Source organism: Leuciscus leuciscus (genome assembly GCF_965113295.1).
Source record: "Leuciscus leuciscus genome assembly, chromosome: 13".
Taxonomy (NCBI): Eukaryota; Metazoa; Chordata; class Actinopteri; order Cypriniformes; family Leuciscidae; genus Leuciscus; species Leuciscus leuciscus.
In genome coordinates, this window is record NC_138737.1 from 22,196,051 (window position 1) to 22,215,515 (window position 19,465).

The 19,465-nt window shown below is 36.9% G+C and overlaps 1 protein-coding gene across 2 annotated transcripts; it reads right to left on the bottom strand.

The window, feature by feature from the left end:
• Nucleotides 1–143: 143 nt before the first annotated feature.
• Nucleotides 144–16,118, bottom strand: cabp1a (calcium binding protein 1a). 2 transcript variants are annotated; one of them, XM_082188124.1, is made up of 7 exons: nucleotides 15,240–16,118; nucleotides 4,810–4,840; nucleotides 4,520–4,663; nucleotides 4,326–4,435; nucleotides 4,138–4,212; nucleotides 3,370–3,442; nucleotides 144–1,138 (listed from the first exon to the last, which is right to left on the bottom strand). In XM_082188124.1, the coding sequence occupies exons 1-7, from the start codon at nucleotides 15,924–15,926 to the stop codon at nucleotides 1,113–1,115; spliced, it is 1,146 nt and encodes a 381-aa protein (XP_082044250.1). In that variant the 5' UTR covers nucleotides 15,927–16,118; the 3' UTR covers nucleotides 144–1,112. The 2 variants fall into 2 exon arrangements, with proteins under 2 accessions (XP_082044250.1, XP_082044251.1); XM_082188125.1 differs by lacking the exon at nucleotides 15,240–16,118 and adding an exon at nucleotides 4,939–6,725.
• Nucleotides 16,119–19,465: the final 3,347 nt, after the last annotated feature.

Sequence of the window (19,465 nt, forward strand, 5' to 3'; positions counted from 1 at the left end):
AACAGCTGAGCAGACAGCAGCCAAATTGTTGCTCCTTGTGTACATAAATAGCATTTCTTTAGAGCAGGTAAGGCAAACCTTTAGTTGAGTAAAAACTAATAGAGTAATGAAGCTTATACACAAATGTGGTGATGAAAAATATACGCTATTAATAGACACGGTTTTATTTGCTTATTTTGTTACAAGGTATTAAAACCACTATATTACATATGAAGGTCTTTTTGGCATGCAATAATCAGATCAGATAACAGTTAAGACTACAAATGCCTCAGACACTGGTCACACAAACAGACATAAAGAGGCTGAAGTCAAAAAAATGAATATTCACTGTCTGTTGATGATCAGGTATTGAACATTTGCATTGATTCAAATAGGCCTGTGTTGGGTGAAACTGTGCTCTTGAAATTAGTTGCCTGACAAGTATGTCATGGCAACTAAAAATAGTGAATCAAACATTTCTAAACTTAGAAATCACTCAGTTCTGTGTTAAAATGAAAATCTTTAAAACTATAGAGGCCAGCAACAAAATTTGGTTCCATCTTGCACAGTGGAATGTATTTGTTTTAAAGTCATGCATTGTGATTTTAGAACAGAAACAGGCAAATAGTTTGACAAGGACAAATAATAATAGTGTCAAAACTGGAATTATGAGCTTGACTCGTATAACATATTATCAGGAAGTCAATGCATTTATGCCATTACGTTACTGCTAACAAAACAGACATCACAGAGTGTGACTGAAAACTTTCGGACATAATTTTCTTCACCTAGCTTATCACACAGAGACACATATATGGGACAACAGGGACAACACTTAATGTAATATTGCCATAATCAAGCATTGTACTCTAATGTGCGTGTAAAAAAAACTTTGTTTGGTCTTGCATGGTTGAAAGTGCAGAGACACTTGGCTACAGTATACTTTTTTTGTTTGTGTGTGCGTATATATATTTTTTTCTCTCCAAAAACTCCAGTTTTCATTTTTTATACCACACACCACTGCCTCAGCAGGGCCTTTCTTGCAGTAGTCTAATACTCTGTCTGCTTTGACCAGCAGGAAGCAGCACAGCATCTCACTTTCTTCTGTTGGAGACACTATGAACGCTGCCCTTTCAGCGGGACACCATTCGCACAAACTCTAAAAGATACAGAGAGAAAATAAATACAGAGACTTTAACTTAAAAACACTATGCATCTATTGTCTGCTTTTACTTTTTAATCAGCAAGGCCGTAACTTGAACATTGGGGGGGACCAACGTGGTTGAAGGGGGCGTAATTGGTCCTTTTATTTAAAGTTCCCCTGTGGTGAAAATCAAGATTTTAATGTTGTTTATATGTCTATGTGCATGGCGTTTTTAATGTTCTTTGAGACCAACCATGTGCAAATTCATAAGTCAACACGATTGTATTGTATTTTCTCCTTAAAACTGCAGTGAAAAAAAAAAGACAGTCTCAAAAACGCAGTTTGAAATCGCTGGTGTTTCTGACGTCACAAACTACCTTGTAGCCAATCACGTCAACGTAAAGGCCTATCATTAGCATATCATTAACAGCGAACTAAACTAAATCTGAAAGATTAAGGGTCTGGCATTGAGTAATGAAAATTGCCCAACTCGAGGGGCGGCACCAAGCATGCATTTGAAAATCTCACTGCACGCAATTGGATAACACTACGACCAATCACAACAATACACGGGGTGACGTATCCAGAGCCCCATACGCTTAGCTAAATGGTAGATTAGACTCTTGCCGTATCCAGTCGGCAAAACAGCAAAAACGCCCTTCTTGCAAAGGAAGGATTCGAGCGCCGTCTTCTGTTCCTCTTTTAGATAAAAAGCCAAGTCTAACTCGTTCATTGTAGCGGCCAAAGCCGTTTCAAACAACTGGTGTTCATCCATAGCCATCTTGCAATGTTTACTAATGACTTCCATGTCGCAGCGCTGTTGCGCCTCGGGCCCGCCTATATCAGATACATTGAGCATCATTACTCAATGCCAGAGCAACTCTGAGCAAATTCAAATTGTGTTCTCGCAAGAACTCTGGATTTCCAGGGTAGGTGTAGCCTATGATGTATATTACGATGTTTTGATGAACTATATGCCTTTCTCCACTGACGTTCTGAGTTGTTCAAAGCGTTTCTGATGATTGTTATAAGGGAGACTGAGATGGCGAACTGGAACATAGCTTGTACCAACACATTATTAGTTGTTTGATAACATAGTCAAGCGAAAGGCTAATCATATTAATTACTGTTATGTGTCCGACGTTGTAAAGAGTGATACCGTTGTGCAGCGTTTACCTCAGTAAGTTGGTCTAGTGAATCTGTGAGCTGGCGTGAATGAGTGGAGGCGGGGCTAATTAGCATATTCATTTTTCTGTGTATACTAAATGAAGCAAGGGTGTAGAGTTGCATTCAAGCTATTTTAAGGCTGAATAATTTTTTTCTCATAGGAAAATGTTAAATTTTTTGGATCAAAGATGAGTTTTAAGGGATAAAATTATTGACTACAGGGGGACTTATGAAGGAATTAAATAATTAAAGGATTAAAAGGAATTTAAGGGAATAAAGACAAAGAAACAAGAACAGAAGCTCACGGTCTAATGGTAGTTGTGAAGTAATACGTTTAAACTATTTGCAAATAATATTTAAATATGCACACATTGACTCTTATTCAATGTCGAAAACGCAAAATGTTTCTTTTCTCGTTACATTTATGGATGACATGAATCATCTAAATTATAGCATATTTTAATTCAAAATTAATATTTTTTTTAAAGAAGCTTGCACCTCTGGATTTTACTGTTAGTCGTTTAACATTTCTGTCTTGAAACAGTTAAATATTAAATGTTTAGCTACTTTCATCTTACCACACACCTTTTCACTGTTAAATTTAAAGCGTGACGTTGGAATTTACACTATACCGTGAGCAGTAAGGCCCGCCTTCTTTGATTTGATTGGCCATCTCAGTCATTTTAGACATTGAGCGCTTTTAGGGCTTCTTCACGCAGAACGTGGACAAGATGCTGCAAAAGATGCGAGACGCGAGAGCAACGGTTATACACGACCGTCTAGCACGTGTTTATGTAGAAAAACAATGGAAAAGTTGTGCGTTGGAATGGAAAAACGCATTCTGTGTGAACGGTCCCTATAGACCGCTGAGGCAGACCATCCTAAAATGTTTACTGTTAAAACTTTTTGTCATCCGAACAACAAAGAGAGCGGCGCGTAATGAGGAGCGGAAGAGCAGAATCAAGAATATCAAATATTGGGGGAGACAATTTGACCATTTCTAATTATTGGGGGCACTTGTCCCTCTCAATGTCTATGGTGGTTACGGCCCTGTTACTTAGTGCTACTGAGATTCTTACCTTCAAAGTCTACTCGGCCGTCTCCATTCAAGTCAATGTCTCTCAGTATGTCCTCTAGGTCTCGATGGCCAACCTAACAAAAACAAGAATAGATTGTTAAAAATCAGGTGACAGGAACCGTTCAGATATTTGACTGAACCGATTATGGTCTTTTCCTCACACAAATCTAATCAAAATGTGGTCACAATGGAGTGTAATTGTATGGAAAAGAACTGTGTGCAGATTTTTCAAAATTGGTAAATCATTAGTAAACAGCAGTCAGGTTTGAGAAAAAGCTGTTTTCACCAGAAACTCAATCAGTTGTGAAATTTTGATTTAAAATTACAAGGACGAAAAGAAAAAGAAAGCGAAACATATGCATGGATTATTTGTTCACAATAAACATGCATTTAGAAAATAGAAAGGGTCAATTTTCATTTCATATCACTTTAAAGTCAGCATGAAACGGAAGTTGCGATAGTCTTTTCTTCCCAATTGTGATGTATATCCAAATAAAATGGCTTCTCAAACAACAACAGCAAAAAAAGTCGAGAATTGATTAGTGTGATTTGCTATTGCTGTGATCTCTTGTGAGTGACAGGTTGTCCCGCCCTCGCGCCAGTCAAAGTTACTTTGATTAAAGATTACGAGTGCACATCATTTAAAAAATATATATGCTAATATATGCACGGATAATCGATAAAAAAAGTTTTTTTTTAAATTGATCATTTTATTTATTGGTCACTTTAAGCACATTCTCACAATTCTCTCTATACCAAAAGCACTAACCTGTTGTCCCAGCAGCTTCCTCATAGCTTCCCTTAGCTCTCCTGTGCTTATTTCACCATCTCCATTCGTGTCAAACTGAAAACAATGCATATCAAACATTTTATTTAATATTTCTTTCATTTATTATTTGTATATTATATTCTTTATATTATACAGTGTATATTTATGTTATATAACTCTCCACCCACTTCTTTGAAGGCATTTCTGAGCTCTTTTATGCCGATCATGTCCGCTGTCTCAGCAAGGAGTTTAGGTCCCATCAACCCTACAAAGTCCTCGAAATCCACATGGCCACCTACTAAGAAAAACAGACTGATGTCAATATTTTGTTGTGAAAAGACGTAGCTGATAAGATTATGGCTGTGCTCAACCAGAAGCTTACAGTTCATGTTGATTTGCTGGCTCAGTTCTATTAGTTCCATCTCTGTGGGCATGTATCCCATAGTTCTCATGCAGTTCCCCAGGTCTTTACAGCCGATAAAGCCATCTTTATCCTTATCAAACTCCTTAAACGCCTCTCGCAACTCTTCACTCGTCAAGATATACCAAACACATGAATGGCATGTTAACACAAAGGCTAAATGAAACATGAGGTCTAATAAAACAATAAAAGGTTCATTGTAGTTGTAGTTTTGAAGAAGGTAAAGTAGCTAAAATAATCATCTAACTTACCATCAATCTCCTCTGGTCTCAACTCTCGATTCTGTAACAACAAAAGATGAGGGAAAAAAGTCAAAACAACATATGCAAAGGTTAAATTTTAAAGACAAAACATTCAAAAATCCAAACTCTGTCCCTCACAATAAAATCCAGGTCAGCCATGAAATAAAGTTCTTCTGGAGATGGCTTCATTAGCAGAAAACCTTTAACCAGTGATGCATCCAAACCACCCAGAGCAGCCATTGTAGCTTCTAGTCGTTCAAAGACACCCAAGGTGTATTAAGACTCGTTTTATAGTGTTTATAGTGCGTAACAAAAAGGTGAGGTGGTCCTGGTCACGAGGCAATGGCATTTCTCCAGCGTCACAGCTAAGTGAACAAATCCCGACAAGTGAGACGCATCTGTCCTCATCTAACAGTGACAACCTTTAAAGGCGATGAAGGAAAGAGAAGGAGAAAGATGGAGAACAGAAGCTGTAGCATTCACCAGGGGGAAGAAAGGAGTATAAACATGCCGTCTTTATTGACATAAGACCACAACATTCACGCACACACACATGTAAAAACATGCGACCTAAATTGTAGACCAAAACAAAGGAGAAGCAATTTATGCGACGTAAATACATACGCCTACGCAACAGCATGCAGAATAAGAACATCTAAATGGCTTATGTAAGTTAGTATCAAACATTCCAAGGCAAAGCCACACATAAGCAAGTCCATATTTACAGCAACACATCAATCACAACGTGCATGACTCTGCAGTAGGTCTATGTGTGTGTTCGGGTATTTGTTGTTTCTAAATTACAGCTTTCACATCATTCATTCATTTGGCAGATGCATATTTTGGGTCATGAGTGACCTGGGACCCTCTATCTCCATTTGACCTCATTCAGTTTGTGGAGTTAGAGCCCACAACCTTTCCTGTTATTAATAATTATACAAAACAAATGGCAAATTCCATTTTTATTAAGAGGAACTTACAACTGGTCTTTTGGTCATTTATTTTCAGATACAGTCAGTGTCTCTGTTTGATTCCACGTCCCAGAAACATTTAACTATAAGACTATTGCCCCAAAAATGTCTATGTTAACATCATCTATCTTTGTTACAACACTTTTTCCAGGCTCTTGAACATGCTCTGTAAAAATGAAAGATACTTTGTGTTGTGTTAAGCAGACAGACACTCCTGAGGGTGAATGACACGAATAGTTCACGATGTGGTCGACAACAACATGTTTCGCTGATAGAAACACCTTGCCACACTGTTAATGAGATTCCTAAGAATTAACATGTTCATATAAATGCACAAATCACAACAAATATGTTAACATCTATTTTAGCATTATTCTTCCTTTTCTCTGCATTGCTATGTTTTCATAGCAATCAAGTATAGTCAACATTAATGGTCATAGTCAACAAGACCATCAATTAAGAACAGCAAGTCAGGTCTGTATATGCATTTCAACTTTAAATCTTATAACACAAACACATGAACTGTGTTAAAAACATCACTTATGTTATTTATACACTTGCACATCACATGTGTTGTGAATGTCACAGAGAAAGGACTGTCTGTCTATGTGTTAATATGTATGTGTGAGAAAGACAGATAGAGAAAGAAAGCATTCCCATGAATGAAAATAAGCAATCCAGCCAACATTTTCCATTCATTCATCATAACAGTTTACTGAACACATTGTGTAGACTGGCTCTTCAGATCTATACACTCTCACGTTGACTATAAACAGAGAGGAAGGGAAGGTGAGAGTGAGATAGATAGATAGATACAAAGAGAGAGACAATAAAAAACACCAAAGACATAGAAAAGACATAAAAGACATTATCTGGTTTAATAGCACTGGGAAACAAAATCATTCAGTTAATGTGTTCAGTCTGACTGTGTATGCCACCATGAGGCATATTTACAGTTAGTGAAGTCAAAAATTTGTTTTATCAAAAACAGCTCATAGATTAGAGAGAGACAAACTATATCGACATTTAAATCACTTAGACATCACATTGTGGAAAAAGATAATAAAAGTATCAATGTGTAACATAAATGTATCTAAATGTACATATCTTCACTGGAAAAAAAAAACTTGGTGTAGAAACAATTTTTCAAATTTACTCTAATTGTTTGTAAAATGTACTCAAATAATCTTTGTTGTATTCACAACTTCAAAAAATATTTGTTTTTGTACATTGTATTTAAGTATTTAAGTTATGGACTAAATTGAGATTTTTCTTATTTTATTTTATTTATTCATTTATTTTACAAAAAGGTCCCCTAATGCTAGTTAATGCATTAACTAACATAAACTAATGAACACTATGTTTGTTATAATTTATTAACCTTAATATAATGTTTATAAAAATGCAACTGTTCATTGTTAGTTCACATAGCTCAAGTCCATGAAATAGTAACACAAAAATGCAACAAAAAAAACATAAAGTTGTAAATAAAACAAAGACTGTTTTGATTTAGTAGCAATTTCTGAGTAAACATTGTAAATAAAACGTTCAGTACAGATGCAACTTAAGATTTTAATAATGTGTTAGTAAATAAAATCAACATTAACTAAGATTAAAAATTGCTTTGCAAGTATTTTTTATAACTAGTTTTAACAAATGAAACCTTGTTGTAAAGAGTTACCTATTATTAATACTTATTTACTTATACTTAATTTATTTATATATATATATATATATATATATATATATATATATATATATATATATATATATATATATATATATATATATTGAGATTATCACAATCTCTCAAGAAAATATTGTGCCTGCCCACTCAGATCTTGCTATCTGCCAAGTTTATGTTCGGTTTGGTTAACTCTTATTTTGACATTTTGCCTTGTTTCCGTTTTTTCCTGTTTCCCTGCTCTGTTTAGTTTTGGTTTCCCTCTCATCTTTTGGCAAGTTCTTCTGTCAGGGTTGTTTGCCACGTGAATATATACTCCCTGTTCAATTCTATACTAGTACATAATACGAGTTAACAGAAACAAACAGAAACCTGACACTATCATGATGCTATGGTATTTTTATTTCACTATGTGGTTGCTAGGGTGTTCTGGGTGGTTGCTGACAGGCCCAAATCAAAAGTCCACCTTCAAATTTCCATTATATTCAGATCCCTACATCTGGCTCAAATACCTCGTTCAATTTCTTTGTTTTATCATCAGTCAAGTGAAAATCGTAAGTAAAATATCCAAAGCTGCCTGGTTTTTATCATCAATGTGTAAACGGTGTAGTGCACGCACCACTAATAACCATTATCTGGAAACTGATGAGAACCAAGGCGTATGCAAATGAAAATAGCTGGGACACCTTTCAAAATGTAAATTCACTCCCGTCTTTTGTTTGACGCGCATGAGGATTCCAGGCTTCCGCAATCAGCATTCATAGAGGCTCTAAGATTATTCAAAGATTTGCCCTGAAAGCCTGAATTCATACAAAGATTGTATGCCCTGATAGAACAAAAATATGGTGGTCTTTACTGATAATTAAAGCTAAAAATAGGTCACTCAGTGAAATAACGACGGAAAAATGGGGCACAAGATGTGCTTGGATCTCAAACAAATTGGAAGAAAACATCATGAAACAGAACATAACACCACTCATTTTTAATCTTTTTGTATAACATGTTTTTTCTTTAAGTGTAGACGTCATTAAACGGGGTTATTAAGGGCTCTTGGTAAATTCAGCACATTGGGAATCAGGGCAGTATGAAGTGTTTCATTAGTCATCGGCGCAGACGGGAGGCGGTGGTTTAAGATAATTATAATACAATAAAATAATATTACTAAGCTAAAGAAGCTCTGCAAATGGGAGAGAGGAGGGTGTAAATGAGAATCTGTGTGTGTGTTTAGAGAATGGGAGGAGAGTGGGTCTCATTCAGACAAGCATATTGCCATTCTCACAGCTGGAGGCCTGGTCTCTAATCCAAACAATCATTTATACAGACAGCTAAAAATACCACACACACACATGTAGTTGCAAAGTTACTTATAGTCAACAGAATGTCTAAAGGAGACCATCAAAATAAAATGTATCCTTATATTCGCCTTTATTATAGGAGGACGAAGAGGAAACCACGAGGAGATTTGCTCCAGTGAAAAGACATCAAGCCAGAACTCAAACTCGCAACTGCCGATAAGCAGAATCAATTTTCAGCTGTTTTATTTCTGATTACAAATTAACTAAATTATCGTTGGAATACGACAATAAAAATATCATTTGCATTGTGAATATGTTATTATTTTTAATAATATTTTATTATTTTGTTATTAATTATAAAATTGTGTAATTAGCCAAACAATAGGCCACTTCACATGTGAATATTGGTGCGTTCAAGTCCTCCTGGGACATTTGTATTCACGAGTTGGGAAGTCGTAATTACAACGTCACGTGTGTTCAAATAACTTTGCTCTGGGCAAGATGGGGGAAAATCTGATTGTTTTACCTCTACATCTACAAAATGATGAATAAAGAATGTGCATTAGTGTGTTTTTGCTTGTTTATGTTTTTAGTCAATTTAAGAAGGTGCTGTAAATTGAATATGTAGCTATATTTTAGCGTAATTGTACAATAAAATATATCTAGACTATATTGATTATATATTATAGATCGAAATATGTTTTATATACACATATAAATACAATAGATACAGTAACGATTATGTTAAGTTGGTTTCATTTTCAGTCTTTGAGCTGTTCCTGTTTACCTGATTTCCTAGTTTCCTTGTTTGTTAATTAGTCCCACACACCTTCTGTTTAAAGGGATAGTTCGGCCAAAAATGATATTAAACCCTTGATTTACTCACCCTCAAGCCGTTCGAGATGCATATGTCAATAATTTTTCAGAAGAACACATTTTCAGTTATTTTAGAAAATGTCTTAGATCTTTCAGTGGTTATAATGTCAAGTTATGGGGTCCACCTCCTTCAAGTCCCAAAAATGTGCATGCATCCTTCACAAAAGTAATCCATCCGGCTCCAGGGGGATAAACGAAGGCCTTCTGAGGGTAATCCGTGCGGTTTTGTCATAAAAATATACATATTTAAAACTTTATAAATGAAAATAACTGGCTTCCGGCAACGGTCGACGCGCGTTCACGGGAGATGGATGCAGGCGTAGGACGTAACGTAAGAACCGTTCTTACGCTACGTACTACGTCATACGCCGGCATTCATCTCCCGTGAACGCACGTCGACCGTTGCCGGATGGATTACTTTTGTGAAGGATGCATGCACATTTTTGGGACTTGAAGGAGGTGGACCCCATAACTTGACATTATAACCACTGAAAGATCTAAGACATTTTCTAAAATAACTGAAAATGTGTTCGTCTGAAAAATGATTGACATATGCATCTCGAACGGCTTGAGGGTGAGTAAATCATGGGTTTAATATCATTTTTGGCCGAACTATCCCTTTAATCCTGATTACGTATACTCATGTTTATGCTACCACATTCCTTCTTCACAGTGGGATAGTCTTCTTTGTTTTTTGTTATTAATAAAGTGCTGCAACTAGATAATCCTTCTCCTCCTTTTGCCTGACCTCACAAATATATAATCGATAAGTTAGCTAATAAGTAACCATTCAAAATGGTCAGGAAACTTGGCACAAACCACACTTACCCTTGCTGTAAGTGAACCTGCTCTTAATGAATTTTGTATTTTATCCTGCAGCTGTGTTTATTGTTTCTGAGAACACATGTTGGCATTCGCTGTTAGCATTGTTTTTCCCTTCTCTTCACAGTCCTATCAGTGCAGACCTATACAACCCACTTTTGAGTTACAACTCTCCAGTTGAGTACTAAATACATGAATATGGTAACCATTCAGTACCATATATGTCAAAGCATATAGTACACAAATTGTATTAATGCAGGTTGCAGTTGCTGTCCTTGTCCTTTATTCTGAGCTTAAAAGTATTCATAAACTCTTTAGAAATGTCATAGCCATGCTTTTATATACAAGCCATGACTACGACATCAAAGCTTTTTGTGTGGATACAGAGGCCAATTAAAGGTGCTTCTGTTTATGTTGCTCGGTTATCTGTGACACAGATAAATGTTATTTTCTGGCTCTCTTTTTGTTCTTAAGAATCTCTTTCTCTCTCACACACACACACATACGCACATATGCGCATCTTTTTATCTGTCATCCTCCATCCATCTCTATTTCCCCCTCATTTTTCTCCATGAGATGATTCATCTTGAGAAACAGACTCAGGGGCCAAAGCCCTTCTCTGCCTCTTCTCCTCTAATATGTTAGTTTTATCTATCCCTCCGTCCCCTTTTCAAGCTCTCTGTGAATGTGCAACCTACTTTTAACTGTCACCTCTCATCCTGTCAGCAGACACAGTCACAAGCTCAGCATGTACTCAAACACACCCAACGCAATGCAACGCATATATCACACAATATCTTTCATAAGTACACCTGTACACAAACAAAAATGTGCATAGGCAAAAGCAGTTCCTAATACTGTCATAATACTGGTGCATTATTGTAACAGGATAAAGATGAGGCAAGACTTGGAAAAAGAGGATTACTTTAAAGCTGTGATTCCCAACCGGGGAATATTTAAGTTTTCAGGGGGAACTTGTTGAAAAGATGTTGTTTTTTCCCTGTTAAACATAAAAAATAATAGATTATAATAACTAATCATATTTTGTTCAGTTTCGTTTTAAGGAAACTGTTTTATAAATGTGTGTGGATGACATTCATAACAGAATGAGTCAGTGAGTCTGATTTCCACCCACATTATTGATTGTTCTTTTTAAAAAAAAATTTTTTTTTATCATTAATTCTATTAATGCTATTAATAACCTATTGCTGACTAAAAGTACACTGCAGCATCAAGATCCACCTCTCCTCTCCTTCGCCTGTTCGCCGTAACAAATGACAGAAATTTTATTTTAGACGTTTATAGCAGAGATGCTAGAGCCTTGGACAAGTGTTTGACAACAGAGACAAAAACATCAGGGGAACGACACACACGCACAAAGGGTTCTGAGACTAAGAATAGCTCTAAAGAGAAGGGGAGACCATATCTGGTTTAACATTTACGAGATTCACTGCGGGAAAGAGTTGCATCGTCCTCAAAGGACAATTTTGTCAGTCTTATTTCAACACCCGTCAAGGCGAGTGTTTCAGACAGGAATTCAGACAGGCCAATAGGGAGTGTGTCACCCATGCTATCTGAAGCCTGTTACACTGCATTTCTGGTAAATTGTGTTTACTCATACACACACACACACTCATACACACACACACACACACACACACACACACACACACACACACACAGTGAGAGACTGTAAGCCAGCCTCACTGATTCATACAGCGTCTGAAGCTGACAGCCTAAACAACATACTTGCAAACAGAAGGTTTCTCCCAGTGATGTGAGATTCCTTAATGAATGCCAATGAAATAGACCAACATTTTACACATGAATGATGCATTATAGGCAATAATGGTGATTTTATATGAACTGTTATCAAATTAGGTAAGAAACCCCTGTATAATAACTGTGGTTAAGTACTAAGAAGAAAAAAAGGACTGAGCTATGTAAATGAACCATTGCAATATAAACAATGCCAGATGGAGGGTTACAGTGAGAAAAGCTCTGACCTCGAAGGCTTAATTCATAATTGGTCACATTTATCGATGTTTTCTAACTAGCTGGCAGTTAATTTTACCCTTTAATCTAACAAGTGGTGTTTTTTTTGTGTGTTTTTTTTACTATTTGTACATCGAGAATAGCTCTGACCTTGGAGCCGGATATAATTAATTGGTCTGATCTGGTCTATGTTTTATGACTAACCATCCGGTTTGTTTCCACCCTTAAAAAGGAGTCTGTCTTATTAAAATGGATTCTGAAATGTAGCGATGTGGTTTTAAAAGCTTTCTGGATAACAATAATAGGACGACGATTAGTGTAGCTGCAAATCAACGCGTGTGTGTGTGTTTGTGTGTGATGTTCTATAACCACATCAGAGTCATTGTGTTCATCAGACATCAGAACAGCTTTTAATCATTTATACACAATCTCTTTCGGATATGCCTAAAAAAGATTTGCATTTCACAAACAGACGTTGTATTTATCCATTCAGCCTTTCCGAGTGTCTAAAGCAACAAAGGAGCAGCCGGAGCTCATCCTTCCAGCAAAGACTCTTTTATTATTAATGCAATTGATTTTCAAAGCAAACTTCTGTGATTTGTGTATACCGAAGGCAAGCTTCCACAACGTTCTAGACAGCCATTTAATCGGCGGCAACTAACAGATGTTTACTGTCAGAAAGCGTTTGATCAATAAGGAAACACTGGGATACATTGTGAAAATAAATTCATATTCATTCCGATAATATTGCTTATTATATTTTCCTTAATTAAAATCATCTTCCTGGGTTAACATATTTTGTACATATCCTGTACAAAAATGTTGTCCATATAACTACCCCTAAACCTAACCATACCCTTAACTTCTCCCTAAAATCAGAGGGAAATGATAGGATAAGAATAACAGTGATGTAGAAGCACCTAACCCAGGTTGTAAGCCTAAACTTGACATAAACTGTAAACTTGTCCCTCAAATCTGATTGGTTGATTGGAATGTTGTTCCAGGATCAGCAAAGATAAGGATCCAGGAACATGTTGCACTTGGTGAAATCAGGTTTTGCAATTCTGGTACTCAAGACACAGATACTGTTTCATAATGTGGTCTCATGTGCCAAAATATTGTGTGCGATAATCATAGAGTTGCATGGTAAACTAGTCTCGGCAGCCAAATTCGTGATTCCCACAGGCAGCTATTTTCACACTTGAATGGGAAAAGAATGAAATCTATGTAACTGTTTGTTGAAATTTTGTTTCAACATATTTCAAATCAGTAATAAAATCTGAAACCAATTGCATCATAAATTGTGTTTCTTATAACAAATCAGTCAACAAAACCCAGCAAATGCGTATATTCATATTGTTGAATAAATAAATGTGATTGGCTCTTTTAACTGTAAAGATACCGCATAACACATTTACCTTGCAAATTATTCTGGGTGAAATCCAGTGATTTCAACAGGAATTCACACAATCAAGAATTTCACATGAGGGCGAAAGATTTCCCCACACAGATTTCTCAGCGGGTTCAATTGGTCATGCGGATTCACCACAGTGACGAACAGAAAACCGCTTGGGTTTGAAAGTGTCTTGTAACTATTGACAATAGACAAAGGACTTTTTGGCCTGCAAAACTGTACAGAAATTTTGCTAAAGTGGCCACACGCACCTTAATTTCTTAAACAACCGTGGAGGAAGACACATCATTGCCATATTCCAGGATGACAATGTCAAGATTCATCAGGCTCAAACTGTGAAAGAATGATGTAGAGTCCAGACCTTAAATGTATTGTAAGTCTTTGGGATGTGCTGGAGGAGACTTTACAGAGTGCTTGACTCTTGCATTGCCAATACAAGACATTGACCAAAAATGTATGTACCTCTTGATGGTAATAACATCACAACTTTTATTTCCATCAAAAGGTGCATCAATTTTTGGTTGCCAAACATACTAGAAACATAATCACTTCAATAATGATCCAATCATAGACTCTTCAACATTTTCCAATTTAAATCCAAACAGCGATTTTTTTATTTGTGCAAGTAGGCTGCCATTCGGAATTTTATTTAAAAGAAAATGCTGCAACAACACTTTACGACGAAAACAAAATGGATAAATTATGCTTAAAATTTTCCGATTAAATGTGCCCTCTTTGGATTCGTTTGATCATATGGAATATGATGACATCCATTTTTTTCCCCGCACAATGGCTTTGTCTGTCCGCCATTGTGTATTTAAAACTTACTCTTTCTAACTCTTTAAACATTTAGGCACATTAAACATTTGTAATATTCCAAGAAGGTTAATGCTGACATTCAGCAATTAATAACATCATAAGGACATTCGAAGAATTTTGCTCTAAGGACATTAACATTATGAGAACATCAAGTGGGTTATAAATAACATTATAATGTTCTGAAAATGTTGTTCTCAGAACATCATCATAAAGACATTCCAAGATATTAATATTAATTTTATGTTATAATAATGTTGTATAAATGTTATTTAAAGAACGTTTTATCTTAACATTTACATAACATTTAAACGTTAACAGTTAGCTAAGATTCCACCAAATGAAACTTGGTGACAGATCTGTAAGCATTTGCATTAGCCTATTGCCTGAGTAATTTGACGTTTAAGCACTTCGCTACAAAAATCATGACTGACTAAAATAACATGCTAGTAGCATAAAGTTTGTTATTGACGTTAATTGGCCCCTTAGGCCTACTGCTTACAAAAGCTATATTTAAATAACAGCCCTTTAAAAAATCGTATTCTCCGCGTGTGTTCGAGCCTTACCTGTCCGAACACTGAGCTGAGGAACGGGCGCAGGTTGAAATCCGCTTCAGAAGATGCTGCGCTGGACCGCCCTGATCTCCGGGAGGAGCGGCTGGAGGATGCGGGCACCGGCGAGGATGAGGCGGTGGAGGGGGGACACGCCTCTCTGCTCGCTGACGACCCCGGTCGAGCCAGAAGAGGTGACTCAAAAAAGAGAGCCGTTTCGTCCCTGGACTCGGAAAAAGACTGAGTTCTGGTGGGCATGCGAGCGGCGTGAGAGTGTTTGGGTCGGGGCTCTTGGGGCAGGTCGTCCCGGGTGGACCGGTGGTGGTGGTGGTGGTGATGGTGATGATGACGATTATGGTGATGGTGATGGTGCCGTCGGGCTGTCCTTCGTTCCCTTCCACCTGGAAGCTCCGACAGGTCTTCCTGACTGTGAGCCGTGGAAAGAGCGTGTCCATGGGAGTGGGAGTGTTGTGGGTGGCTCTTCTCTGCGCTATTCCGGGTACCGACCAGTGAGGGGTGACACAGGGGTCTCCGCGAGCTCGCATCGCACTCCGCCGGCTCCGCTCCAGATGCCGCCGCGGATCGCTGATGGTGTGTCCGCCGGGCTCCGGGGTGATCGGGCGGCTGAGCCGCGCTTCTGGCCGGTACGGAGGATCTCAGTAAGGAGGTCGTCGATTCGCTTTTGGGGATTGTGAAACTCATCCTCAGCTTAGTAAAATGCCCTTGAAGGTAAAGGCTGAACTCTGAGATGTCTCATTATTATCGTTTGAATAGAATAGCCCAGCGCTGAGTGCTGCGATGGCATGTTGAAATGATGCTGTCGAGATCTCCTCTCTGAGTTGGTGCCACCTGATTGCTCCGTATAAGAGCTATTCTGGTAGGACGCGTAGGTAAGGGGAGATGGGCTCGGAAATAAACCAAAAAAGATTTAGAGAGAGAGAGAAAGAGAGAGAGGGAGGACACGTGGAACGTATGGTGTGCATCATCACATGTCTGTGGGTGACACAACACATCATGCAATGTATGGACCAAAAACATATGAAAAAGGATCCCTCTCTCATTGTCCATCTGTGATATTTGTTACTTCATATGCATAAGAGATGGATTCATTTAAATTATAATTCATGTTAACCAATGTCCACCCCTTATGGACATGATGAAAGACTTTCCTGGACACTAAACACATTAAATATTGTTCTGGTAGGCTACATAGAAGCAAAGCACATTAATTTATGTATATTCGGAGCTAACTTGTTTAAAGATAAAATATATATAATGGAAAATATTTGATATTTAATAAGGCCTTCGTATAAGGTAAACTTTTGAGAGGTAAACTTTAACAAGTTTAGACAAAATATAAATAAAGTTTATAATGCATGTTTAATAAATAAAAAAAACATGTATTTAATAGCTTATTCAATTATGTATATAAACTTCTGAGGTAACTGGTTGATCAGATTAAATGTAAATACAATAATTTATAATTTATGTCCTGTCTATGCACAAATTCTGAGCTAACTGGTTTATCAAAACATGTATTTAATATTTGATTATGTACAGTATTGACAATCACATTTCCACTTAAAATTGTTACATTAAAAAAAATCTATTCATTAGAGTAAGCTTATAATGACAAAGGTAAAAATATGAGATCATCAAAAATACTTGTCAGATGAGTTTGACTTTGACATTTGACTTCACTTTGACATTCAGACCTTTCTGATTTTATTTCTAAGCTCAGAAATCTTCCCAAAAATGACCAATCAAGTCGATCACGATCACATAACTGTTGCTAAGAAAATCTAAAATAAAATACAAATCAGCAAGAAAATCTAAAATCAGTTTGTGCAATATACAGAGTGTTTGAACTTTAAGTTTTTTTATCTTTACAAAGTGCATCTGCTTGCAATATCAGAATAATATCCATGAACCAGGACTGCAATCATGAGATAAAAAAAAAGAAAAAAAAAAGATTGTTTAATATTGTTTTTTTCAGTGCTCAATTTGATCATTTTAGTCTGTTTCAGTTTTTATTTATTTTTTTCAGTTCCATCTTAAATGTGCTCTGTGTCCCTGGGGTGGTAAAGTTTTCAGAACGCATCATGTTAAGGAGTCTTCTCTCGCCCACAGATTTTCACTTGATTAAACACAGCATCCCATTGCACAGCATGTGCAGGACATCCCAGCCTCAGGCCACTCCACGGTCCATTTATTCCTTATGAACCAGAACTGAGATAACCTGCATAAAACATGACATTTAAACTCAAAAGTTCACCCCTGCCATGCTCATTTCCAAGCCTTATTTCTGAAACCCATCTTTAAAAGATGTATGCAAACATCCACAACATAAGGCTATAATCTATAAAGTTATATTATTAGGAAATTGAGACATTGTTGTTCTCTTTTGCCTGCATGTGCTATAAATCATGCATGAAAAGAAAGAGATATTAACATTCTTTTATTAGTTTTTCACAGAATTAGACCTAAGAGAAAATCTTAGATTCTGATTATCCTTCAGAGAAAATCAACCTATTTCTCAATAAGCACAATTCTCCTCATTTCCTCAATAACCTGAATTCTCAAAAAGAATAAATTCCGAAAATATACTTCAATTTTCTTCTGTATGTGTCTGATGGACGATGTATTTCAGGTTCTTAAAGGGCCTTTTGTTCTTTACTAACAGGGTTTGATGCAAATTACAGACCTCCGATGTGGTATCTGCACTTTGACTTTGTAAATAGGCTGTATATAATCAGATGTTTATTTTCTTCTAAATATTCAAGAATGATGAGTGTTGCCAAAATAAATGTTTTCTAATGCAAATTTTAATTTGACATTTTTTTTAGTGTCTCCCGTCTTGCTCACTTTTGTTGTTGTTGCATTCACCCATGTTATAGGTTACAAATGGTTCGTGTGTGTGTGTGTGTGTGTGTGTGTGTGTGTGTGTGTGTGTGTGTGTGTGTGTGTGTGTGTCTTGTCTGCTGTTGCTCAGGGAATGTGCCCTGCAGTGTCCCTGTCTGCTTCATAATGTCGCTCCACTATGTTGCCAACCTCCAACAGCTGTCACGGTTTTCTCTCTCAGACACCGCTATTGGTAAAAGGTGCCCTTTTGTGCTGATGTAGGCCTTGCTCATCCAATTAAAAATCCTAACCTTGACCTTCAGAAGATGAGTGGAAACATTCATCCAGACTCGTTATTAGCTGCTCGTTCCTGTCACTTCCATCGAGAAATGACTGTCTAGCTCCCCCTTGCGGCAATTACACTACATCGCAATAGACGTGAGAGTCAAACGCTTTTGTCTAGAGAGCATGTTTATATAGAAAATTAGTGGAAAAGCAGCTCAGTGGAATAAAAAAGAATAATAAAATCTGTGCGTTCTGTGTGAACAGCCCCCAAGTATAGCTACTTAGTATGGTGCAATATGTAACATTTCTACATTTAAATAGTGCACTTTGCTAAAGTTAATGTTGGCCAAATCTTTACAAACCCGCCCATTTGGAAAATAAACTGTTTTGAGAAAAGTATTTCATTAAACTATTCATCAGAAAGATGTGATAACCCAGCTAATGGGGAACGTTCTCAGAATTTTGGCTTAGGTTCTCTCAAAGTTATGAACAACCTTCCACTAACGTTAATAGAATGTTTGTTCAAAGTTATCTTTCTTTATTAACATTAACGTTCCCATAACCAATACATTTTTTTTTAAACATTCAAAACCCAGACATTTTGAACGTTCAGAGAACACGAACAACATGAACATTAGCATATTTGTTTTACCAGGGAAGTGTGTCTGCTGCTGGGAATTGGATTCGACAATTTACATGTTGGTTCAAAGGCCATTAATATTTATATTGGAAAATGTAGTTTGGAATGCCATTCTAATGATTTTCTGCAGTATTAAGAACTTGACTGAATATTAGATCTGCAACCTCTGCAAAATGCAATCTGGAGAACAGAAATGACTGTAGGTGGATTGCATCTGCCTTTTATCTGCCGTTTCATTCATCTACTATTTATCTCTCCCTTCTGTGTTAGCAAAAGAGGAATATGTATTATGTAAATCTCCAGAGCTGCAGTCTGATAATGGCTGCGGTTTGCAGCGCTACTCTTGTATCTGCCACCCCCATGTACAAAATCCTCCAAACATCCAGCATGTTGCTTTAATGTTTGTCCAAATGGCAGGTGTTCCTGAGAAGAAGCTAATTTTATTGCTACCAGATCTTTTTCATACCCACCCACA